General features: G+C 44.0%; 1 protein-coding gene across 1 annotated transcript; it reads left to right on the top strand.

Moving 5' to 3' along the window:
- The first annotated feature begins 5,978 nt into the window (after nt 1-5,978).
- Nucleotides 5,979-14,487, top strand: LOC138789595 (dual specificity protein phosphatase 10-like). Its single transcript, XM_069968320.1, has 4 exons — nt 5,979-6,136; nt 6,777-7,465; nt 8,106-8,414; nt 13,641-14,487. The coding sequence occupies exons 2-4, from the start codon at nt 6,781-6,783 to the stop codon at nt 13,904-13,906; spliced, it is 1,260 nt and encodes a 419-aa protein (XP_069824421.1). The 5' UTR covers nt 5,979-6,136; nt 6,777-6,780; the 3' UTR covers nt 13,907-14,487.
- The last annotated feature ends 12,077 nt before the right edge of the window (nt 14,488-26,564 follow it).

Raw genomic sequence — 26,564 nt, 5'->3', positions numbered from 1 at the left:
ACACTTCAGCTGGTAATGAAAAAAAATATTATAAATGGAGTGACTATAGTGTCATTTCATCCAGTGACTCATAGGAGGCGTCTTCTCTGCATGACTTGCAAGTGCCATTTTTGCTGAAGTTGTTCGCTTTTTCTTGCTTGGCTATTATGAAGGCTTTTCTGGCTGTGACTTCTCTCTGCAGGATCTACCAGACAAACATTTAAAGGGGTTATCCAGCGCTACAAAAACATGGCCACTTTTCCCCCTACTGTTGTCTCCAGTTCGGGTGCGGTTTGCAATTAAGCTCCATTTACTTCAATGGAACTGAGTTTCAAAACCCCACCCAAACTGGAGACAACAGTAGGGGGAAAGTGGCCATGTTTTTGTAGCGCTGGATAACCCGTTTAAGGCTCCTTACTCCGGCATCACCCACATCTATATTCAAACTCCCCAAGAGTATTGCTTTACAAAGTAACCTTTGCTTCCTCTGTGCCCCCATATAACCAGTTAATCCCAGTTTGTGCCTCCAAATAGTAGTCCTCCCCCCTTTGTATCATCTCCATAAAGAATCAGCTCCCCCCTTTATAACATCCTTACATAGAATAGTCCCCCTCCCCTTTGTAACATCCTCATATAGAATAACCCCCACACACACACACGCACAAACACCTTTGTAACATCCCCATAAACAATAGGCCCCACTATTGTAAGATATAGAATAGCACCCCACCCCTTTGTAACACCCCCCCCCCCAAACCCCCCTCCCTACTTTATAATATTCCCATATAGAATAGTTCCCCTCCCACTGTAACATCCCCATATAGAAAAATCCCCCCTCCTTTTGTAATAGTAATAGCCCCCCCCCCCCCGCCTTGTAACATCCCTATATAAAGGCCCCTCCTTTGCAATCATCCCTCCCCCCTTTATAACATCCACATTTGGCAGATTCTCATATTTGTTGTCCAGCCCCACATTGTCCAGCCCCTGTATGAAACAGAAACAAAACAAAAAGCACATTCACCTGTCACATCGCTCCCCAGCAGCGGCGTCCTCTTTCTCCTCCTGTTCCAGCTCCCGGCAGATTCTTCTTCTCTGCCCTCCAGGTTCCTCTGCGGCGTGTCCAGGAAGTGACGTCAGCTGTCAGGGGTTGCCTGTAGTAGCGCGGCATGTCTACTACACAGAATTTTAAAGGGGCCTCAGTGCGGGGGCTGGCTAGGGGACTGGCAGGGCGGCTGAGTGAACAGCGCTGCAAAGGGACAATTATGGCGGCCCACGGATTGGTACTCCTGGTGGCCCAGCAGGCATTTGCTCGGTCCGCCAGATTACCAATCTCGGCATGGCACCATCAATGGAGCCGGGGAGGTACTCACCCCCTCCTAAGGCATTTTGAAAAACATACTTAAATAGTAGCTACTACGGTCCTACTATAGGCTCACCATTGACCTTAAATTGACACAGTCACCCCCTTTTTGCATTATGACTTCTCCACACAGGTGTAAAGGGTAGATTATGCAGTTTTTATACCTTATTTTGTATTATACGCCATGGTGCTTGTTCCAGTTAAGAGTGACCTTTTATCATCTGCGGATATTGCCACCTGGGCAGGGCTTCATTCAGTGTCACTAAGCCCCGCCCACAATTGTGCCATAAGCCCCGCCCCTAAGAACATAGCTAAGCGATTTTTAATCATTAACGACTAACAATAAATGATCGAAAACGAGATCGGTTTATCGTTAACCTGAAACCGTTCAGCATATTACACAGAACGACAGTCGTTAGTTACAAACGTGAACGTAAGTGGAATTACAGCAAACGATTACCGAATGATTAATAACGATTTTAGGGTCAGATCTAAATCAACGATCAACAACACATTAACGATTTTTCGATTGTTGCCTGCAATTACACAGGGCGATTATCGCTTAAATTCAAACAATATAATGATTTTCCGCACAATAATCGTCCTGTGTAATAGGGCCCTTAGCCAGCAGTGGATTATAATAGGGGCGTTTCGGGCGGCAGCCCGGGGCCCTGAGCTCCTGGGGGCCCATAACACCCAAAAAGACTTATACTTTCAGTGGTGTACTGTCTCCCGGCTACACTTCCGCCATGATTTGCAAAAAATCTGTTTTTTATGGCAATTTTGCACAAATCAGGACATCATGACATTATCTGTCCTGTACTATGAACACCACGCTAGTGCCGCCATAGTTACAGTGGGGTGGGGGGGCCCAGGCTTGGTGAACAGCCCGGGCCTATGGTAAAGTTAATCCGCCCCTGCCCTTAGAGATAACTCTGAATGTCCTAAAGTGGCTCAACCACAAGAACTCAGTAAAGGACCCTAATACTTATGTCAATGCAATATTTCAGTTTTTCCTGTTCAATAAATCAGCAAAGGTTTTTACCCTTCTGTTTCCATTATGATGATATGGGGTACTGCACGCAGAATGATGGGGGCTGCACAAGGCTGCAACATAAAATGAGAAAACACGGACAGGGTCCTAAGCCTTTGTGGCTGCACTGTGGAATCCATCTGCCGTTACATACATCACACATACCGTTTTAGAAACATTTGTAAAAGTGACTAGCTAAGCTGTTTCTCTAACGTGATGATGTTATGATGCGATCTTGCATGTCATGTATTCCTATGGGGGTTGTGTGAAATTGCATGTGCCTATGTGATTCCATGCGGCTGCAGTATCAGATCCCTTCAAAAAATAAATGGTTTTCACTACTGTCGAATCCCATGCAATCTTCCTGCAATCCCATAGGATTATAATAAAATTGAATGTGATATCATGCATGGCAAGTACAGTTACACCTTAGGTTGCAAAAAAGTGCATGAGACTAGCTAAAGACTATTAAAGAATTTTTTTTTTCATGTTTTTATTGACTGGCAGCAGTAAGGGGCAGCATGGCCTCTCTGCTGCCACCAGTGGCTGTGTTGGGTACTGCAGGGCTGCAGAAGCTTTGTTGTCGTTAACGATACTGCGCCCCCTGAAGCTTATTAGCATTAGAATACACATTACAGTGGGGGAAGCTGTCAGTCTCTGCCATCTGTAACTTGCTGACATACATTACAATAGCCATAGGGGAGGGTCAGTATCACTAGGCCCTATTACACTGTGCTGCCCCCTACTGCTGCCAATGTACACATTCAAAATAGGAATGAATATATATATATATATATATATATATATATATATATATATATATAATTATTTTTTTAAAATAACCTTATATTACAAAGTTATCCTGAGGATAGACCATCCGTGGCTGCAATAGTGGGGTCTCTGGTTGTTATCACAGGGGTCTTTGGCCGCTGTTTTTGGGGTCCCTGGTTGTTATCTATGAGGTCCCAGATTGTTATCAGTGGGGTCCCTGGTTTTTATCAGTGGGGTTCTCGGTTTTTGTTAGTGGGGTCCTTAGCTGCTGATCAGTGGGGTCCCTGGTTATTAGTGGGGTCCCTAGTTGCTGATCAGTGGGGTTCTCGGCTATTAGTGGGGTTCCTAGCTGCTGATCAGTGGGGTCCCTAGCTGCTGATTAGTGGGGTCCCTAGCTGCTGATTAGTGGGGTCCCTGGTTGCTATTAGTGGGATCCCTTGCTGCTTATCAGTGGGGTCCCTGGTTGTTATTAGTGGGATCCCTAGCTGCTGATTAGTGGCGTCCCTGGTTATTAGTGGGGTCCCTAGCTGCTGATCAGTGGGGTCCCTGGTTATTAGTGGGGTCCCTAGCTGCTGATCAGTAGGCTCCCTGGCACTTGTTAGTGGGGTCCCTGGTTATTAGTGGGGTCCCTAGCTGCTGATCAGTGGGGTCCCTGGTTATTAGTGGGGTCCCTAGCTGCTGATCAGTGGAGTCCCTGGTTATTAGTGGGGTCCCTAGCTGCTGATCAGTAGGCTCCCTGGCACTTGTTAGTGGGGTCCCTAACTGCTGATCAGTGGGGTCCCTGGTTATTAGTGGGGTCCCTAGCTGCTGATCAGTGGGGTCCCTGGTTATTAGTGGGGTCCCTAGCTGCTGATCAGTGGGGTCCCTGGTTATTAGTGGGGTCCCTAGCTGCTGATCAGTAGGCTCCCTGGCACTTGTTAGTGGGGTCCCTGGTTATTAGTGGGGTCCCTAGCTGCTGATCAGTGGGGTCCCTGGTTATTAGTGGGGTCCCTAGCTGCTGATCAGTGGAGTCCCTGGTTATTAGTGGGGTCCCTAGCTGCTGATCAGTAGGCTCCCTGGCACTTGTTAGTGGGGTCCCTATCTGCTGATCAGTGGGGTCCCTGGTTATTAGTGGGGTCCCTAGCTGCTGATCAGTGGGGTCCCTGGTTATTAGTGGGGTCCCTAGCTGCTGATCAGTGGGGTCCCTGGTTATTAGTGGGGTCCCTAGCTGCTGATCAGTGGGGTCCCTGGTTATTAGTGGGGTCCGTAGCTGCTGATCAGTGGGGTCCCTGGTTATTAGTGGGGTTCCTAGCTGCTGATCAGTGGGGTCCCTGGGTATTAGTGGGATCCCTAGCTGCTGATCAGTGGGGTCCCTGGTTATTAGTGGGGTCCCTAGCTGCTGATCAGTGGGGTCCCTGGTTACTAGTGGGGTCCGTAGCTGCTGATCAGTGGGGTCCCTGGTTATTAGTGGGGTCCGTAGCTGCTGATCAGTGGGGTCCCTGGTTATTAGTGGGGTCCCTAGCTGCTGATCAGTAGGCTCCCTGGCACTTGTTAGTGGGGTCCCTGGTTATTAGTGGGGTCCCTAGCTGCTGATCAGTGGGGTCCCTGGTTATTAGTGGGGTCCCTAGCTGCTGATCAGTGGGGTCCCTGGTTATTAGTGGGGTCCCTAGCTGCTGATCAGTGGAGTCCCTGGTGATTAGTGGGGTCCCTAGCTGCTGATCAGTAGGCTCCCTGGCACTTGTTAGTGGGGTCCCTAACTGCTGATCAGTGGGGTCCCTGGTTATTAGTGGGGTCCCTAGCTGCTGATCAGTGGGGTCCCTGGTTATTAGTGGGGTCCCTAGCTGCTGATCAGTGGGGTCCCTGGTTATTAGTGGGGTCCCTAGCTGCTGATCAGTGGGGTCCCTGGTTATTAGTGGGGTCCGTAGCTGCTGATCAGTGGGGTCCCTGGTTATTAGTGGGGTTCCTAGCTGCTGATCAGTGGGGTCCCTGGTTATTAGTGGGATCCCTAGCTGCTGATCAGTGGGGTCCCTGGTTATTAGTGGGGTCCCTAGCTGCTGATCAGTGGGGTCCCTGGTTACTAGTGGGGTCCGTAGCTGCTGATCAGTGGGGTCCCTGGTTACTAGTGGGGTCCGTAGCTGCTGATCAGTGGGGTCCCTGGTTATTAGTGGGGTCCCTAGCTGCTGATCAGTAGGCTCCCTGGCACTTGTTAGTGGGGTCCCTGGTTATTAGTGGGGTCCCTAGCTGCTGATCAGTGGGGTCCCTGGTTATTAGTGGGGTCCCTAGCTGCTGATCAGTGGGGTCCCTGGTTATTAGTGGGGTCCCTAGCTGCTGATCAGTGGAGTCCCTGGTTATTAGTGGGGTCCCTAGCTGCTGATCAGTAGGCTCCCTGGCACTTGTTAGTGGGGTCCCTAACTGCTGATCAGTGGGGTCCCTGGTTATTAGTGGGGTCCGTAGCTGCTGATCAGTGGGGTCCCTGGTTGCTATTAGTGGGGTCCCTGGTTATTAGTGGGGTCCGTAGCTGCTGATCAGTGGGGTCCCTGGTTGCTATTAGTGGGGTCCGTAGCTGCTGATCAGTGGGGTCCCTGGTTGCTATTAGTGGGGTCCCTAGCTGCTGGTCAGTGGGGTCCCTGGTTGCTATTAGTGGGGTCCCTAGCTGCTGATCAGTAGGCTCCCCGGCCCTTATCAGTGTGGTCCCGGCTGCCGTCTCCCCGCCGCTCCCGGCAGTCTTTGCGCCGCTCTATTCTCCTACAATCAGCAGAATGTGTACGGTAGTAATTAGCCGGGGCCGGTTTGTCTGTTCGTATAATGTGGGCGATCGCTGATTGGTTGGCGGTGATGTCATCTCGTGTGGAGGGGGCGGGGCTCGCCATTCAGTGTCACCCCGTGCACACAGCAGGCACACGCGCTGACACGGGCGCACACACAAAGGACGTGACACCCGGGAGGCGACAAGCACAGATGAGGGCGAGTACACAGCCGGGGTGTGCCGAGGAGCCGGGGAGCAGCTGACACAGGTACGGTGTGTGCAGCAGCAGTAGTGGTGGCACTGGCTCTATGGACTGGGTTATTGATGACCGGGGAGCTGCACATTGCAGTAGTTGTAACTTCCATAGCATCACAGTGCAGCAGTGTATATAGCAGATTTATGAGCATACTGTATATATGTACTACATACTACTGTGTGCATGCTGTGTAAGGTGATGCATATGTCTCTATGGGCTTCATGCTCTGGGGGGCTGTATTTTTGGAGGCAGTTATATGGCGGACACCCCGCATTATGTTATGTGATCTACAGATTAGATGGAGCTCACGTTTAGGAGGAGGAGAAGCATCTACTGCAGAGCTCCAAATAGGAAGGAGAGGAAGGGACACAGGGACCGGCATTGCACTTCATCCAGCCGCTCTTTACACCACACTTTACACGCCTGCTCGTAGTCATTGACTGGTATCTAGATCCCACCTAGCAGCCTTATGTCGTCTCCTGGTTTTTGCTATAAATTGGATTTGCCTATGAGATGCAGCATTGCGTTCTGCGCTGATCTAGACGAGCGGGCTCCAAAACACTGCTAGGCTTTATAAGGTAGGACGTAATGCAGACTGCAATGCTCCATGTCAATGTGTCTGTAATTCTTTCTTCTTTTCTCTTCTTCTCAGCATCATGCCCCCAGTGCCTCTAGAAGACCGTTCTGTCCCCCTGCCTCGTCCTCGCTCTCTTCCATTACATTCTGTTGCCCCTTCAAGAATGGCCCCTGAGGTGCGAGGTCTGCAGCTGGGACATAGGGCTCCATCCCATGCTGACCTCACTTTGCCTGGACTGCTACCCCAACTCCAACCTCCTCGCTGGCCTCGGGAACCTTGTACTCGTCGGAGGGCTTCACCCCCATCACCTTCCCCCCGATCACCTTCGTGCTTCCGTTGGGCTCTCCACCCTCTAAAATGTGGCTGCCGAGGCTGCTGGCGGCTGCTTCGCCCTCCGAGGAAGTCTGTGGGTTCATCTTGCAGCTGTGACCCCATAGTGACGTTTGACCCACAGTTTGTGGGGAGTTCGCGGGTAAGCTATGATGAGGATGATGATTATAGTGTACGGGCCATCTGGCCAGATGAGCTGGCACGGAAAATTATGTCGCGGACACGTGGAGGAATGCTTGGAGGAACGCCATTGCTACTGGACTGTAGAGGCTTAGAGGGATTGGAGGTAGATGATCCAGTGTCTCCGCACTCTCCTCCTCCTCCCTCCACACCACCACCACTGTCTCCAGTTGGGACAAATAGAAGGCTTAAAAGTTTATACCTTTTGCTGGAGCCCTTGAGTGAAAAAGAAAATTCATCAGGAGGAAGAGGAGGTAATACTTGAACATTTGTAATGTGTCAGTTTTAGGTCATTTGTCTTTATCAACAGAAATCTAGCAAAAGCAGGAAAGACTAGTGTCAGCATTTCCTTTGGTAATTCCCAGGTAGTGGTTGGAGTGACACAGTGAGGAAACAGAAGAGATTAGATGTGTCATACAAGGGGGACTAACACACCTACACATAAATATTGGGTGACATAATGTGCAGAAACCTGTTTGTTGGCGACACCTTTATAGGGCGGCACCTGACTGTACAGTAATTCGGTGATATCACCTAACACATCATGAAAAGTCATCTCATAAACAGGAAAGAGAGAGAGAGAGCGCAGCTTTTATCTGTGTGACACATGTCCTGATGGTGACACATAGGTACACCTGTACATTTCTGACTTGTCTTCCTGTCTGGTGATACATAGCAAGAGAATGAATGCTTCACTTTAAGAATGTCAACCCTCAAATACAAAATTTACAGCAATAAATTAAAATAGTGGTCAAATATATGAAAACCTCTATGGACACCATTATAGGCAATGGGGTCCACCAGTATTAGCTGGGAATTGTTGCCTGTAATTCTTCTGTATGTAATAATCCTTTGAGGTTTGTCGTGTCCTAACATCTTGTAATTTCCTGGCAGTTTTGGCTGATCCCCCTGCTGAAGACTGTGTCATGCCACAAGAAGTACCTCCTGCGCCACCATTGTCTCCCGACGTTGAAAAAGCTGAATTGAGCCTGATCTTGCCTTTCCTCTTTTTGGGCAATGAAAAGGATGCCCAAGACTTAGGGCGCATGGTAACTCTAAACATAGGCCACGTCCTGAACGTCACTACCCACCTGCCTCTCTACCATGCTGAATCTGGAGCCTTGCGTTACAAGAGATTGCCAGCCACCGATAACAGTAAGCAGGACCTCCGCCAGTACTTTGAGGAGGCCTTTGAGTTCATTGGTAAGTGACATCCTTCTAAGTAAAACCATCGTAAAGCCAAACTCCTTATAATCATCATCTAAAAAAGACAAATATCCTCATAAAACACGTACATCTTACCTACGGACGCACAAAGAAACCCATTATATGGCCTGATGAAATCTATTTCTCAGTGTTCTAAGCCAAGTTTCTCCTATTTAAACAGATTACATCAAAGAAACCCCAAGGCTTTGAGCATACACTGTGCTGTCTATTAAAAGCACAGCATGAGTACTAGCTAGAGACATGGCATTATGCGTACCCTGGCTGAGAACCGGGGCTGTAGGCTGCTTCTCATGGTTTGATGTGATGTATAAAGGTATAAGTAATGTACATAAAAGATTGGCGGCAGTACAGTGGTTTGTTGCTTACATTTATTGATGAAAGGTGATGGTAACATTTGCGTACAGGTTAGCTTTTTCTGATTACGTATGACTGGATCTGATCCTGGTTAGGTTCTGCACGGGGTGTTACGTGATGCAGCCATATACATAAACGTCAGATGATTTCATCATCTGAGGGGGAAACAACACAAGCCGGCCATCTGCTTGTGACTAAAATTTGCTATCAGATGCGTGACCACTGGTTGCCATATTTTGTCCGTATGTGGACAGCCACTTGTGTGGCTTCACCCTACTGTGTATTATGGCCTTCCTACGCTCCAAACCAGGAGTATAGCCACCTTTTATGAACTAAAAAATGAGAATTTCTAATGTTTGCCATATCTTTAGAATAGCCACGTGCAGTTACTGTGGGATACTGGAGTATCCAGGTGCTGTGTTATCCTGGGGCTGTGTATCGCCTTGGTTAGTTGACCTATCTTCCTTCGGCTAAAGATTACAAGAGCCGAGTGTTTGACTTTGTGATTTTACTAGCTTTCTCACTGGTAAATATGTGAGGCCTACTCACTACCATGGTGTCTCCTGAGAGCCATGGCATTAGCAACAAAGCCTTATGTACATGTCACAACAGATTTTGTCACTAAACACAGGTTTTCTAATGGATGTAAAGGGTAAATGGGAGTTTTAGCTTTATTCTTTTCTCACACTTGACATGTATTGTTGCTGTTACATAAAAAAAATAAATCATGACAGTACTTGGCCAACATACAATGACTCTAAGGGTATAAACCCACACACCGTATAAGCAGCGTATTTACTGCTGCGATACGCAGCAAACACGCAGCAAAAACGCAGCAGATTATATCTAAATAACTGAACACAGCATCAAATCTGTACCAACAAATCTGCTGCGTATTTGCTGCGTATTTGTTGCGTATCTGCTGTGTATACGGTGTGTGGGTTTGTACAGGAGTTTTCTAGGGAAAACAAACATTTTCTCCATGGCTGGGAAGGGGGGGGGGTGCTTAAAAATAAAAAAAATGCTATACTTTCCTCCTCTGGTCCCTGTAGCTGTGGCACCAATGCTGTCAGAACTCCGCAAAACTCTGCTTCTTTCAGGTTCCTGTCATGTCATAGGAACCGGCCTGCTTAGCCAGTCACTGATGCGGGACATGGCTGTGACCACTGACTGGCTGTGGGGTTGGGACATCACAGGAACCTAGAAAATGCAGAGACCAACAGTAGAGTCCTCACAGCAGCTATGGAGGATTAGAGGAGGGGAGTATTGCAGGTTTATTACACCTCATTCAGCTGTGCAGTAAATGATTTGTTTTCCCTCTATCTTTTAAAGCAGGGGATCTCAGTGCTGGGGCAAGAACATTCTCTATTTTAATGGAACAAAGGTCAAGCATGCCCACTGATCCATTTAAAGTCTAAGGCTATGTTCACACTACGTATATTTGAGGCTGTATGTTTGAGGCTGTATAGCAACCAAAACAAGGAGTGGATTGAAAACACAGAAAGGCTCTGTTCACATAATGTTGTAATTGAGTGGATGGCCGTCATTTAATGGCAAATATTTGCTGTTATTTTAAAACAAAGGCTGTTATATTGAAATAATGGCAGTTATTAACCGTTATATGGCGGCCATCCACTCAATTTCAACATTGTGTGGATAGAGCCTTTCTGTGTTTTCAATCCACTCCTGGTTTTGGTTGCTATGAGGACCTGACATGAGGACCAAATACAGCCTCAAATATACATAGTGTGAACCCAGCCTTAGTAAAGGTCCCATAGCGGTGGAGATAGAGTTCAGTTGTGATGGTGATTTCACTGGCCGATGCTTTTGTTCTGTGAGAGATAGGCCGCCAAAGCTGTCTAGCTGTGGCTTAGCCCTCACTAAACCTTCATGTGTATGGGGAGGACGGAAGAGCTAACTTTCGGCCACATTAATGTCCAGCAGACAGTTTTTGAACATGTATAGGGACCTTTACAGGACAGACAGAGAGGGCAAAGTAGAGCTCAGCTGTCTGTCAGCCCCATTTGGCGGCATTGTGCATGCTTGACGGTAGCCCCCATTCTCATCATCTGTGGGGGTCCATGCACTGGGACCCCAGCAAGCAGATTCTTTTACTTATCCTTTGCATAAGTAATAAGTGGAGATTCTGGTAAAATCCCCTGTAATGGAGCTCAGCATTGCATCTGCACTGCTCCTCTGACCAAGAAAGGGCAGGATCTGGAAGATGTTTTTTAACAGCTGCAGCTTTCTGTATAATCAGGACTTTTCGTCTTTTTTTTTTTTTTTTGCTGAATGGGCAAGACATCACTAAAGAGCGGGTGTGCCTGCCTTCACATTGGCAGAGCAGTAGGCGAAGGCTCCTACTGCAGTCAATTGCCTTATGGCTAGATATGGGTCTGATCTGATGATGCGCGAAAGGGAAGAAAACGGCTGATTTAGACACTCTAAATCTTATGTATTTGTCTGTTTAAATTATGTAAAATTATACTGTATGTTCTCCAGAAACCGCTGCGTTCTTGTCCACATTTCCTTGGAACAGACTGAGCTGTGACGCGTCACTTTTTGCGCACAGTATCACTTCCATTGAAATCAATTGGAGGTTTATAACATACAGTGACTGCTGTTCACAGAAAACAACGGTGGACAAGGCCTTTCATGCTGTGGATTTAATCACTATAAATAAATTATCTGACATACGCAGCATCAAATCTGTAGCAGATTAATGTGAATGTACACAAAGGGTGGGTTCACCCTATGGAGTCCGGATGTATAACCCGCCATGGATTCTGTCGCTCGCACACATCTCTGCCCGTTCCATAGACTCTATTTTATGGTCAGGCGAATTCCGCCGCCTGCCGAAAGAACTGACTTGTCAATTCTTTTGGCGGACAGCGGAATCTACTCGACCATAGAGTGGAGTCTATGGGACAGGCGGAGATGCGCTCGGACACACAAATTTCCCTGTGTAACAGATGTGTGGCCAACAGCCATGCACAAGCAGCCCTGGTCGCACGATTATTGAGCCATGTATTAGTGGCCATGTAATAATTAAACACAGCATCAAAACTGCTGCAGATCCTGTACATGTGAACATACCCTTACATTGTATCGGCTTTTACAAGTATTGCTTCTTTACTAGTTATATTTGCATATCCTACAGCAATATATAAGCAGGCAATTATGTATCCAATTATGGGACCAATCCACTATTAAGGCATTAAAGTCACCCCCTATCGATATGTACAATTTTCAGCAAAATTTAGAAGTTTACATGCTGCACAGTGCATATTTTATAAAACATGTCTTTGTTGTTTTTCTGGTCAAAAATGCCGTCGTGCCCTGTCTCCCTGCCAACATTGGCACCATAGTCTTTGCCATAGTCCACTGCAGTAGTAACTGACCATTTCAATGACGTCTCAGAGGGGTTGTGGCCTATGGCACCAACATAGGCAGGAAGACAGGGGCACAACGTCCGTGAAGCCCTGTCCAGGGCCCACAGTCCACCAATGCTAAAAAGCATTTTAGACAAGAAAGACACCTAATTCATATTTTATACAGGTAAATATGAACTGTGCAGCATGTGAACTTCTAAATGATGCTGAGAACTGCCCATATCGATGGGGTGACAGTAAGGCTGGGTTCACACTGTGTTTTTTGCAATCCATTTTTTTTAAAAACTGATACATTTGTGTGCCTCCGTTTTGATCCATTTTTTCCATTGACTTCCATTATAAAAAAAAGGATCAAAACTGATCCGTTTTTATAGACGTACACTTAACGTAGTCAACCTCATTTTTGTGTCCGTTAAATAAAAACGGATCTGTTTTGATCCATTTTCTTTTTACAATGGAAGTCAATAGAAAAAAACGGATCAAAACATGCACACAAATGCATCCATTTTTTTTTTTCATCCATTTTTTTGAAGAAAGAAAAAAAAAAAAGACTGCAAAAACATAGTGTGAACCCAGCCTAACACTTTTAAATATTGCAAATACATGAAAATACACACTATAGGAAAAGCAGTTGGGAAGACAGCGTCCTTTGTGAGTTAAAAAGGTCCTTTATTTAGCCATATGCATACACAGAAAATATACTTGAGAAAGGCTCAGGATGTGTTAGAGGAGCCGAAACGTTGTGATTTTTTCTGTGTATGCATATGGCTAAATAAAGGAACTTTTTTTAGGGTGCCTTCACACCTACCGTATCGCAGCAGAAAATCCGCTGCGGATCTGCAGCAGATTTAACTGAATGAATGAACACAGCATTAAATACGCACTGTCAAATCCGCTGCGGATCCGCAGCAGATTTGTAGGTGCGGATTTGATGCTGTGTTCATTCATTTAGTTAAATCTGCTGTGGATCCGCAGCGGATTTTCTGCTGCGATACGGTAGGTGTGAAGGCACCCTTACTCACAAAGGACGCTGTGCGTTCACAAAGGGATTCCGCTGCTTCCACAACGAATTGGAGATTATATATATATATATATATATATATATATATATATATATATATATATATATATATATATATATATATATATATATATAATATATTTTACACCCTCTATCACTGCCTGCTATGGCCCGCAAATGTACTTTTATAATTTCCAGCCCTGTATGTAAGTCTGGCTGAACTGATTTACATACAGTGCGGGAGATTGTAAAAGCATTGCGGGCCATAGCAGGTCTGGACAGATAGGAGAGAAGATATATGTTTTGGCAGTGTGTATTTTCATGTATTTGTAATGTTTACTGCCTCATTTTTTTTAGCTGATTTGTTCTTTTAATCTATAAAATGACTTTTGCTGGTAACTGATCAGGAATGTTCTATTTTCTTCTTCATTGTAGAAGAGGCACAACAGGAAGGCAAAGGTGTTCTTATTCACTGCCAGGCTGGGGTGTCTCGTTCCGCCACCGTGGTCATTGCCTATCTGATGAAGCACACACTGATGACTGTGGGAGATGCCTACAAGTTTGTGAAGGGGAAGCGTCCTATAATATCACCCAATCTCAATTTCATGGGGCAACTCCTAGAGTTTGAATCGGACCTAAACGCAGGCATCACGCCGAGAATCCTTGTACCCAGGCTGAGGGGTGTGGAGAGCGACGTGTGACACTTACAGAAGATGGAAGAAGCCAATTTTGATGTTGCACAGTAAGACGTGACAGACAAGCAGCAAAACCTTCTAACTAGATCATTATTGAAATGCAGCGTCAGGTTCCACCAGGTAAATAGCTTCTGTGTCCACAGAAAATGCAGCTTCAGGCCTCAGCGGACTCGCTGCTCACTCAGAGTGACATCTGCAAGTGCAGCCTCAAAACCCTAAAGACCTTTGATCTCTCTTACCCTAAATTCTGCAGCCTCGGTATTATTGGACAGAGGCCGTTGCGGTATTATTTTGCCATATTATATGTTAAGGTTTCTTTATTTGATGTGTTCGGATAAAAAAATAAGCTATTACATAGACTGAAAGGAAGGGGAATGGTTGTACTGAAGTACTGCATTCTACCATGGGCATCGCAGATGTAGTACCCTAAACAATACACATTACAGATATAGAATCCTTGTGTTTGTAGAGTTTAGATTAAGTTTTATATAAATGACCTGTAGCAATATTTATTTAGTTCTAGTGAGCTCCAAATAACCGATTTTATTTATTTTATTTTTTTTAAATGTATGGAGTAAAAAAAAAAAAAAAAAGGGGGGGGGGAAAAGCTTCAATAATATTAAAAAGCAAAAACCGGGAACTGCACCTGCCATCTACGCATATGGCGGCCATTTTTGGTGCTGCGCCGATATGAATATGCAGCTTGTATACAGCTATTCTCATACAAAAAGACCCCATCATTGACGGTTTGCGGTGAATAGACAGGAACCCACTTGGTCCTGAGCATATGGTGGGTTATTTGCATATCAATCGTGTCATCAGCGGTTTTATGGGGCCATTCATAGATAATTCATGCATTGGAACGGAAGAAAACAGATTCGTGCATTGGCCAACAGGCTTAGGGTGAAGAAGAAGAAGTGGAATGATTGCATAACATTAATCTGCTGGATAACAAATGTAATCCCCTTCAGCCAGCGGACAGGGCTGCATCAGAAAATGAAAAAAGGGACAATGAATACCAGGGGTTTTTTTTACTTACGGAAAGTGGATAATATTATTGGATGATATTTTTAAGAAAATCATTTGCAACAAGAATTATGTGCAATAACAATGGGACAACGTATTTTGTTTCTTTTATATTACATTGTCAGAAAATGAGGTAACTGCTTGAAACGTAGCACCCCTTCTCCCCTCTCCTTCCAGGGGTATTTTCATGCCAACTCCTGCCCATCCCCCAATATCTGTGTCTTAAATCTTCCAAGCGGGAGACTGAATACCTCGGGCATTAAATCCCCTATTTACACTGTGAAACTGGGCATCCTCCAAATGGAGGGGGTAGCAACAAGATGCCCGCCATCCCTTTGTCCTTCTCATTGCTCCCTAACTTTTATCCGGGGAACATATCTTTATTTATTAAACTGATCTATTTATTGAAATAAAACCTTTTTTATACAGAATTGTGCCGTCTTTCTGCCTCTGTGCAGGTATGCTAATAATATGCTTGTCACAAGCGAGCAGCTCATCGCTTACACTTCATGTTCATTATCCCTCCCGCTCTCTCCTGTCAGTATTATGGTAATACACAACATACTTCCTAATAACTGGTATCTGCAGACAAATGCAAAATGCTATCTTTGCATACAGATACATAGGTATAAATGATAACTTTCGGCGCATACAGGGCCATCTGTGTGCAACATTGTATTGTCAGCATGTATTGCCCTGTACAGTCAGTTTTCAATCCATGGCTTACAGCATTATATGTATCTATAATACATCACCTGAGTATGTTTATATATGCTTGTGCATATATATATATATATATATATATATATATATATATATATATATATATATATATATATATATATATGTTTGCATATCTCTCTCCTTCTCTCTTTACTCATTTAGTATTATATAGCAGCATGTGGTCACATGGAGTCCTCCAGAGCAGCAGCCACACAGATTACTATTACAGATATTCCGAATATTGCTTGGGTTGAAGAATAATAAACAGCCTATTCTTATTTACCATGGTCCTGCAGGAGGTCCTCCTGTCACGTTGTTGGGTCCCCCACTTAATGCTCTGATCCCTACTGACTTAAGCAGAACAGTCTCACGGCCAGTGATTGGCTAGGTGGGCTGTCACTGTGTACTTAACCTTTTAAAATGGTCTTAAAGTGGTGTTTTTAGAGTTCCCCTCCATGGTGCACAGCTATTTCTCACTTTCAGAGGGCTGTTCGCCAGTAGTACACAAACAGGACTTCATTTCCCTTACTTTTCTGACCAGTTACAGCAAAGCACATACTCCTCTTTGCTGCCATGTCATGCCATAGTACTCTTCAAGTTTCACTGGACAGCTTGCTAGTGTGGTGGGGAGTGATATACACAGTACAGTATAGATGGCTTGTGGAGGGAGAAGGGGTTATTAATCCATGGGACAAAATGTCCAATGTTTTCCAAAAATTGTATCCTGGGGAAAAAAATTAGCCTACTTACTTACAGCTCTGTTGATAGAAAAATAAAGCTATAATAAGGCGCTTCAAAGCATTTTTTTTTTTAATTTCCTAAAAGTAGTAAAACCTAAGAAACCTTTATAGATAACATATTTTTGTTATGGTACTGACCTGAAGAATAAAGAAAATATGTGTGAAATATAGGAAACCCCTTTAAATTAGCAAAATTGTCTTTTATTTGTAATGATTATTCGCTTTGCTGTATGTTTTAGGACAAAGTAAATTAGTCCCACAAAAAGCAAGCTCTGAGTTGTGGCTCAGAAAAGGAAAAAAAAACAAAACATTTTTTTTTAGCTGTGTACTTGAAATGTTAAAATATTGCGCTCTAATTTACAAAATCTGTATGTTTTATTTTACATGTTGCATTGCTTCCAGTGGTGATACATTTACATTTCCCTCATCCCAAGTGGATTTTGACATCTAGTTGACCTCTCTTTGGAAAATGTAATTGACATCTGGCTGATGTATTACCTGGCCTTGAAAGACCAGTGTCATAGACATGAGAGCTCCTTGATGCTACTTTTGAGGAACTGTCCAGTGACAAGAAAATTAAACCCAGGACCCCAACACTGCAAGTGCTTACCATTGAGCTGCTATGCTGTCACAGGATGCAAAATTCTTATTCTATTCTGGGAATTACATTCATACTTAATTGGCTTCTAACCGTGATCCTTGTCATTTACTGGACTATATGATTGATGGCCTAGTCACAAGATACCAGGCACCCCAGCCAGTCAGCTCTTCAGCACCCTCATAGAAAGAGATTTTCCACAGCTCCTTAGGATAGTGCGAATTCTTTATTGGTACATATACGGTGAAATTAAAAACTGGTTAAAATCACGCCGACGGCGTGTCGGCGTGATTTTAACCAGTTTTTAATTTCACCGTATATGTACCAATAAAGAATTCGCACTATCCTAAGGAGCTGTGGAAAATCTCTTTCTACGTTGGATTTGCCGATACGGGACACGGCCCGCATATATTTCCACGTGCTCCACTCCAAACCCGGAGACTCGTGTACCTGCATGCGCCATTAATTATCTGGGGTGAGCTGATCTACATATATATGTTCTTCAGCACCCTGCCTTACACAGTAAATGGGAGGTACACTGCAGCAACCCAGCACCACTACTACAATGAACACTACATTCACTGTGTACAGGGCCATACTTGCCACTAGGCACCCATGGTCCGGTGCCAAGGGAAGCAGCCTGCGGGTGCCGATACTCTCTCAACCCCCCCTTCCCCATACTTTATAGTGAAAACAGCCTAGGTAGGGGGCTAACTTGTAAAAGTAGTGTCTGCTCCAGGGTGCTACTTTCAATACCAAAGACTTCAATGTGTGAGTCAATGTGTAAAGGGAACTACTCCACCCAAAGGGCATGTAGATTATTTCTATAACCAGACAGGTAAAAACCAAAACAGTAGCAGCCTAGTAACACCAGGGTGGGATGGGGCATATATTTGGCCCTTCCTATCCTAATAATACTAACCTGCTACTGATCTGTGAGTGTAATTTTTGATGCTATAGTCTGCCAAATCAGAAGTAGGCCTCAGAATACTGGTAACTAAAAAACAAAAAACAGGAAAAAGTAAGTAAATGGAGGGCACTCTTCCCTGCTGTGCCAGTGGCTACCACATGTGGTTGTGAATCGCGGGTGGGGTCCACGTCCTGCCTGCTGTTCGCATGCGCTACCCCACTTGACTAGCTCAGCAGAAAAGAGCACCCACAAATTGCTGAAGGGCTGTGCTCCCGCACTGCATCTTTAACATAAATGAAATGTGAAACCCCAGCCAAATACTTACCCCCTCCCCGCTCCTGGAGACGTCAACACATTAAGTGCCTAGGGCAGAATGGACCCAAAATACAGGCCAAAATACAGTAATGTGGGCACCTTGGGCTTCATGAACAGCTTATTGGTAGGGAAGCAGATCAACAATTGATGGCCTACTCTATGGATACATAATAAGGTGAGTAGCATATATAGTTTTTTTTCATATCATAAGCAGTTCCCAGAATTGAAGCGAATGTACCATCAGTACGTTCGCCTTAAGTTTTGCACATGGATAAAACGGAACTGGCGCAGGGAAGCCAGTGCTGCTGTCCTTTTTTTGAACCGGTTTCTGCGTATGGCGTCGTTCTATCCATGTGCAAAAAGTTTGTGATGTAAAAGGATTATCCAGGCTTAGAAAAACGTGGCTGCTTTCTTCAGAAAACAACAGCATTCTTGTACTCAGGTTAGGTGTGGGTTTTGCAGGTCAGTTCCATTGAGGTAAATGGAGCTGAATTGTAATACCACACACACATCCTGTTGCAAAGAAGTAGCTGTGCAAAGCCCCTATAGCTTTGTAGGACACAATAAATGGTGCCCCAGCAGCCGCCTGTGTCAGACCATAATGTATAAGTATACAGATATAACAAAAAGAGCTTAACTAGAAATCCCTTAATGAGATAAAAAAAAAAGGATGCAAGAAAAAGGAATGTAAGAAAATAAACATATACAGAAAGAAATTTGGGGCACATGTTTTGTTTTTGTTCGCTCAGAGGGGGTGCACTTTCATGTTAGGTACTTTATTAGCCAGATAGATTTTTTTTTTTTTTAGTTTTTGTGCAAAATTGCACCTAATGATAAATTTTGAGCAACATCTGCGAGTTTTTTTATACAGCAGGGAAAAATGTGGGGAAAAAATTGCACGGATGATATTTTTGCCCCTTAATGCTACTCTGTACCCACAATAACCCCCCCCACACACACAAACCGCTTGTACCTTCAGATAGCTGCTTTTAATCAAGTTATGCAGTTATTGTCCTGAAAAACAACTTTTAAACTTGCAGCCCTGTGTCAAATTGGCGTGGCCTAGAGTGTGTGTGCCCTAGACTTGCACCACCCCTCTATCCCTCCTCCCCGCCCTCCTCATCATTAGGAATGGCCCTGGGCAGTAGTTTTCCTATTAACTTGTGTGAACACTCTACAGGTGCCTTAACGATCCAGCCCATGTGCAGTGTTCACACAGGTGATGAATAGGAGAACTCCTGCCCAGGGGCATTCCTAATAATGAGGGAGTTGGGGAGGAGGAACGGAGGGGAGGTGCAAGCGTAATGCACACACATTCTAGGCCACGCTAATTTGACACAGGGCTGCAAGCTTAAAAGTTGTTTTTTAGGACAATAACTGCATCACCTGCCGAACGGACCTCAGGACAGATCTTAAACAGGATTAAAAGCAGCTATCCGGAGGTACAAGTGGTTTGAGGGGGGGCAGAGTCACTTTAACAGTTTATTTATTGTAAGATGTGAATAGTATAAAAAAATAAACCCCTAAAACCTTTTTTTCTATGTTTAGGCTGCAAGATAAATAGTTCTTTAAACCATGCTAACATTTCTTCCACATAGAACCTCATACAGCCACATCAATAAAAAAGTTATGGATGCGGAAAGGCAAAGACTGAAAAATGTGGCAGGTCATTAAGGGGCTATTTCCCATCTCAGCTAATATAGTTATAGTACTGTAATATATATACAGTATATATAGTAATATAAATATATGCTATAGCTATGTCGATACTAGCCAAACCACTGCTTTTAGAGTAGGTGGTCAGTAACACGTTGTCAACAGAGGGAGGAAAAGAGCAGCCATATCGAGAGAAGGAGGCAAGTTTGGTAAATGAATGTATTTGCAAAAATATTAAAAGGGAACTCTATTAAAAGTACATTAAAAGTTATATAGATGTGTCTATGTTATATAGATGTGACAATGTATTACCGTATCTGTACAGTTCTGCCACACTGGTAGCTGATAGAAATCCAGGAAGTGAAAAAAAAATGGCCCCTGTGCCAATTCACATTGTCTCCTGCTCCCACTGCTCTCCCCCCTTAGGAGACAAATCTTCCATGCCTTTGTCTTACATTGTGTGTGTTTGCTAGGCACAGGCTGATGATGCAGACAGGGGGCAGGGTGTGATCTACCATTCTCTGAATGGCCAGAACGAGGTGCAGCACTAATTTTACTGATTGTGATGGGTGGGGGACTGTGATGATCAGCTGAGGGAAAGCATTGCATTCTGGGAACTGCTCAACTAGGAAGGACAGAAACACAATACAGAACAAAACCCCCCCAAACAAATGAATTTTTGGTAGTTTCAAAACTGGGATAGATAGGTAAGTAATACGTTATGCTTCTGCAGAAGTTTCATTTTTTAACCTCTACCTTCCCCTTTAACCTTGAGAATCCCTACAACTATGTACTGTAAGTTGAGATGGGAATATCCCTTTAATTTACTTTATCCTATATTTTGCTACCACATCAGATTAGTCACCGGACCAGAACATTTAACACAAGCTTTGCTCTGTTGATCTGTAAAAAGAATGGAACAGAGAACGTTGTTCATGACACTGACACTGTTCTTGTGACATGAAATACTGACGTTATCACGCTAATGGACTTCTACAACATCTATGTACTCTTCTACAACATCTATGTACACTGCTGTAAGAAATATGTGCAGGAAGGTGTGCATGCTGTGGCTCAGCACTGCCTCTACAGAACTGATAGAACAGGATTTTATACCTCTACCTATGGCCATCTGCAAAAGTAATGGTATATTTCCCTAGCACCAGACGTGTGTGTGTAGCAGAGCTGTGTGCACATATAATATACAACAGTGCTGTGCATTTAATATGTGTGCGGCAGAGCTGTAGAAATATAGATACACAAAAGTATGTAAATGTGTCATCCTTGTATTTTATTTATATATATATATATATATTTTTTTTTTTACTTTTTTTCAGGGGAAAAAAGGACACTGTAATGGACTGTATTTTCACAGCTGTAAAATGAAGTCCAAGGTCCTGTTTTCTGTTCCTGTGGAACAGAGGCAAATTTTTTTTAGTTTTCTTTTTTTTTTTATCCCTTTACAGCATGTACTAATTATTTTAAAAAATTTTAGGAAAATCCCTTTAAGCTGCTGTAACGTTTATTAACCATGTCACTTAGAAAATATTCAAGTAATATTTGGAGTACAGCACATAATGGTAAACTGTGATATTTAGGGAAAGAAGTAAATGGGCTCTTCAAAGTCCTGGCAGAGGCGCAGTAAATCAGGGCACGGTCCCCGTCATGGATGGTGTTGTCATAGTGACAGAACTGCAGGGCAATGCCCCTATAGTTAGTGTGCAGTCTGACGTACATGTAGAGTCAGCCGGTTAGAGGCACACATCAGCTTTCTATACTGCACTTTGACAGCTCAGTGTACTGCACAAACTATGCTGTGCTGAGCTCTTAGCATCAGAGGTCATGGCAGCTGCCTATGAAAACCATCGGAGCACCCTTACCCGGTGAAATGTTCTGGAAAAATGTGCACAATGTAAGGTGCAACATTTAATGGCAAATTAAAATATATACGTTTAAAATGGTAACACAATTTACGGTGTTAGAGACAAATTTAACTTGCAATATTCCTAGGTTAACAACACTAGAAGACCTAGTACCTATTTGACTAGTATATTGCAAGGTGCCTCAAATATATTGCGTGCCAATTTTGACAAATTTGGTGATATTTGTGGTAAATTATTTCCTTCCTCTAATAAAGTTATATTAGGCCTGGTTCACATCTTGATTTTCTTATCCGTTTAATGTATCCATCCTACGAAAGAAAAAAAAATGGATGCTCTTGTATGCCATCCATTTTGATCTGTTTTCAATTGACTTACATTCTAAAAAAAAAAAAAAGATCTGTTTTTTTTTTTTTTTTTACATTTTGTTACGTGCACAAAAACATGGCTGACCACGTTTTTCTGTACGTTTTCCAAAACGGATACAGTGAGATTACAAAATAGTTATGTGAACCTAGCCTTACTTTGTAGTATAACTTTATTATATAAAAAAAAAGTCAGTATTTTACATAAGCACTTGTGTTGAGTAGCAGCAGTATGGGGGGACACAGACCCTTCTGCTGCCACCAATGTTTGTGTTGGGAACTGCAGGGTGCTCTAAGCCCGATCCACTGATCTGCTTAAGCAGTGATGCACAGCAATATACAGAGTAGGGGCTGGTGAACTGTATGCGACACCAGAAGTGGGGGAGGGACCACGCCCCCTTGAGGCAACCTGGAAGGGAGTCCAATGCTGTGCTTTCAGCTAATCCCGCTTCTCCCGATGTCCTCCTGCTGTGTCTCTGGGACCCCTCCTGGCTGCCACTTTTTAGATGGTCTCATCTCTGCAGTGACAGATACAGGGTAAGTAGATTTTAAGTAGATCTCAGAATGCCCCTTGTCTGTCCTTGCACAATTTGATGCCAGCTCTTAACTGGCGTAGATTTCAACTATGAACAATGCCAGTTTACTGGAATGCAGTGATCACACCCCTTTACACCAGGCTCCACCCACTTTTTTTAAAAGTATTGAGCAAAACGTAAACCCGCTAAAAGTCACACCTTTTTATTAATAAGAAAAAGTGAAAAATACATAACAGGGCTTGTGAAACAAGTTTTAAAATCAGTCAGAGCACGTGCCATTGTGGTTTGGTGTATCCTCTGCCTGGTCTGGTTTTATCCTAACTTTACACTATTTCAGTGCGTGAACGGTGAACCCAGCCCTGTGTGGACAGATTTACTATTAAGAATGTGTGCCAGAATTGGCATACGTGATTTTCACCACATTTATTATGTACTTTAGACACTTTTATGCCTTGTTTGACAATGGGGGGTGGCTTTAAAGGAAAGGGGCAGGGCTTTAAAAACAATAAAGTCATTAAAGTTCTACAAAATGTAAATATATCTATAAATATATTTAAATACCTTAAAGTGTACCTGTCATAATAAAAAAAACATTTGACATGTCATAGAGACCTGGTCTAAGTGTTCAGACCCTTACTGAACATGAGAATGAACAGGGAAAAGACCGCACTAAGCGCAGTCCTCTCCCAGCTCTGTGTCACATGATGAGTCGGGCTCCTAATGTTAGTCTATGGAGCCTGACTTTTTTTTTTTTTACACAGTGCAGGCAGTGGGTGTGCTGCAGGGTGGTCTTTTACCCGCTTGTTCTCCTAGTTGGTACAGGTATTAACAACAGACCAGGAGCGATCAAAACTTTTTTTTTTAATGACAGGTACACTTTAATGTGTTTTCTGCACTTTCACCTCCTTACTCCTGATTTTACAAAAACACGTTTTGATCAGGGGAGTCAGTAGTGCAAACCTATACTTAATTCACTACAATTCATGAATAGCTCTGTGTCACTGCCCTTTTTAATGCTCGTGAACATTGAAGGAGAAGTTTCAGCAGGTTAGACAAATCTCGCCTGCTATGTCCTTATTGCCAGATTATCGCTATGGGGGCGGGTAGTGTTCCTAAGGCCCCCCCCCCTACACGTTCTCCTAACGGTCTTACTGGACTGTGGCACCGGAACGGCGCTGAGGAGGGAGGTAAGAGACATATCATCATCCTCAGCGTCTCCTGTGCTCTAGGGACACATCAGCAGGTGAGATTTGTTTAACCTGCTAACACTTCTCCTTTAATGTTAATCATCATTATAAACGGCCGTGCCACAGAGCTATTCATGAATTGTAGGGAAAATATTATCAGATGTTTTATTTCTATCAAATTCAGTGATGAAACCTGCCAGATTTAATTTTATTTCATCCGGGGCATCCCTCAGGAAAATATACCCATCTGCCCACTTGGATGCCAGTTTCAGCACCCAGAACCACTTTGGGCCAGGCTGCACTCTATTGGATGTAATGCATGTGTGTAGGCAGTGTGAGATCAGTCGCCCAAACTCATTTAAACCCTTTAAAAACACCGGTTACTTATTCCTGTATGCCCACTTTGATGCCAGTGTCAACACTCTGAGCCACTTTGGGCCAGACTGGACTTTTGCATGGCATGGGGAGCATCCCTCTCTGTGTATTATCAGTGTGATATCAGTCACCCAAACTCACTACTTTTTTTAAGACCAGTTTCATACGGAACTGCAGCGGATTTCCCAGCCAGGAACCCACAAAGCAAGCCGGAGCGTGGAGCCACCTGGCAGGGGGCTGTCACTTACATACTTGCAGGGGGATGTCAATCCCGCTGCAAGTATGTAATCTGATTGAAAATGAGGGGCAAGGGATCTGCAGCAGATTTCGAAACTGGCCTAAATCTCAATTATGTATTTTCACTTTGATGCCCATTTTATGCCAACCACAGGGTACCTTTGGCCATTTTGGCCTTTGGCTCTATTCCCCCCAGGGCACCTCAATTATGGGTAATTTATTTTTATTATAAATTTCCTATAAGAAAAATGTCTAAAAATTTAAATAAAAAATCCTATGAATAAGAAAACTGCCGAATAAGAAACCAACCTTAGCATGGTTTAATAGTTGACTTTTGCTTTGTGGTACTGTATTGCAATTGACTGAAATTTTTAGACATGTATAAAATATCAATATAATTTTGGAGGCTATATTATTTATTCTTATAACTTATTCTTGGCATTTCGGACCACTCTCCAATTTTTGTAGGACATCTAACGGGGGAAGGTAAAATCTGCTTTTCTTGGAAACTCAATGCACATTGGTTCAAGTTATTAAACAAGAAAGAAAGGGTTAAACAGCTAGGAGAAATGGAGAAAAAATGGAATACATCCACAGACGGTATAGTTTGGGATGCCGCTAAGGCTTTCTTAGGAATAGACAAAAGGAAAGATGCAGAGGGTCAGGTATTAAAGAAGGAAGAAGAGTACCCTAAGTCATAAGATCTACTAAACCAGACCTCCCAAGCGTTAAGATTCCACTGCAGCCATAGGCTCTCTCAGCAGTTCCTTCCCAGATCAGATTTTGCAATAACAATGTGACTGACCCCTATAACCCAGTTTTATGCCCCCTTCTCAAGGAATAGTGCCCCCTGTAGCCATTAGTAATGCCACGTCCCCAATGTCCCCTGTAGCCACATACAGTGTGTCCCATACAGCCAGATACAATGCTCCTGTAGCTAGTGATAATGTTCTGTATAGCCAGATATGGCCCCTGTAAAAAGATGTCATTCTCTTGTAGTCAGAAACAGTATCTTCCTTGCTAACAGAAAGAAAAGCAACCTCACCTCCTCACCGCTCCGATGCTCATTGTTGGGTGCTATTGGTGAAATGTAGTCATGGTGAACTAGATGCGTTTGCCAGGTGGGCAACTATCAGGATCACTTATAGGCTGTGGGTATGAAACAGTCTACAGCAGTGTTTCTCAACCGTTTCAAGCCAGGTACCCCCATGCAACAAGATGCTCCGGCCGAGTACCCCCAAGGATGCGATCTGTTATAAACATTGCCTTAGGGTTGATTCACACGTACATTTCACAGCTAAATCCACTGCGATACTCTGTACTGTTATGGCCTATGGCTCTGCATTCTCCCTGTGGATTTTCATTCCACTGCTAGAATGTAGCCACTGCCTATTTACCTAATTAGCTGCCGGGCCCTGAACAGATCATACTTACCTGTCTGCACTCCCACCTGCTTCTCTTGCTCCCGGCTCACTAAGGACCGGCAGCTAATTAGGTAAATAGGCAGTGGCTACATTCTTGCAGTGGAATGAAAATCCACAGGGAGAATGAAGAGCCATAGGCCATAACAGTACAAAGTATTGCAGTGGATTTCGCTATAAACTCTGTATGTGTTAATCTACCCTTATTTAGGACAAGATCACACCGCTGCCATGGGCTCTGGATAAAATCTCTGTCAGCATTTCATTCACAGATCAGATCCCCCCCATAACAATGTGACTGACCTGTAGGACCCAGTAATAATGTCATATAATAATGCCCCCCTAAGTCAATAATAATGCCCCCTGTGGCCAGTAATAACATAGTAACATAGTTAATTAGGTTGAAAGGTTAAAGCTAGGGAAACCTTACTGTGCTGTTCCTCCCGACTCCAATGGCAATCAGAATAATCCCTGGATCAATGCCCCTGTGGCCAGTAATAATGCCCACCCTGTAACTTAATGAAAAGCCTCCTGTAACCTGATATGCCCCCTGCAGCCAGGTATGACCAGTACAACTAAGTATGCCCACTGAACCCAGATATACCACTTGTAGTTAGATATGCCCCTTTTAGCTAGGTATGCTACTGGAGCCAGATATGTCCCCTGCAGCCAAATACACCCCTTGCAGCCTCATA

The sequence above is a fragment of the Dendropsophus ebraccatus genome, chromosome 4 (assembly GCF_027789765.1).
Source record: "Dendropsophus ebraccatus isolate aDenEbr1 chromosome 4, aDenEbr1.pat, whole genome shotgun sequence".
NCBI classification, from domain to species: Eukaryota; Metazoa; Chordata; class Amphibia; order Anura; family Hylidae; genus Dendropsophus; species Dendropsophus ebraccatus.
This window is presented reverse-complemented; position numbering and strand designations above follow the sequence as displayed.

What these genes read in the sequence shown, in the direction of transcription:
- LOC138789595 (XM_069968320.1), top strand. Translation starts at nt 6,781, where the DNA reads ATGCCCCCAGTGCCTCTAGAAGACCGTTCTGTCCCCCTGCCTCGTCCT. An exon ending in TTCATCAGGAGGAAGAGGAG is followed by an intron (nt 7,466 to 8,105) that starts GTAATACTTGAA and finishes ATTTCCTGGCAG; the next exon opens with TTTTGGCTGATCCCCCTGCT. An exon ending in GGAGGCCTTTGAGTTCATTG is followed by an intron (nt 8,415 to 13,640) that starts GTAAGTGACATC and finishes TCTTCATTGTAG; the next exon opens with AAGAGGCACAACAGGAAGGC.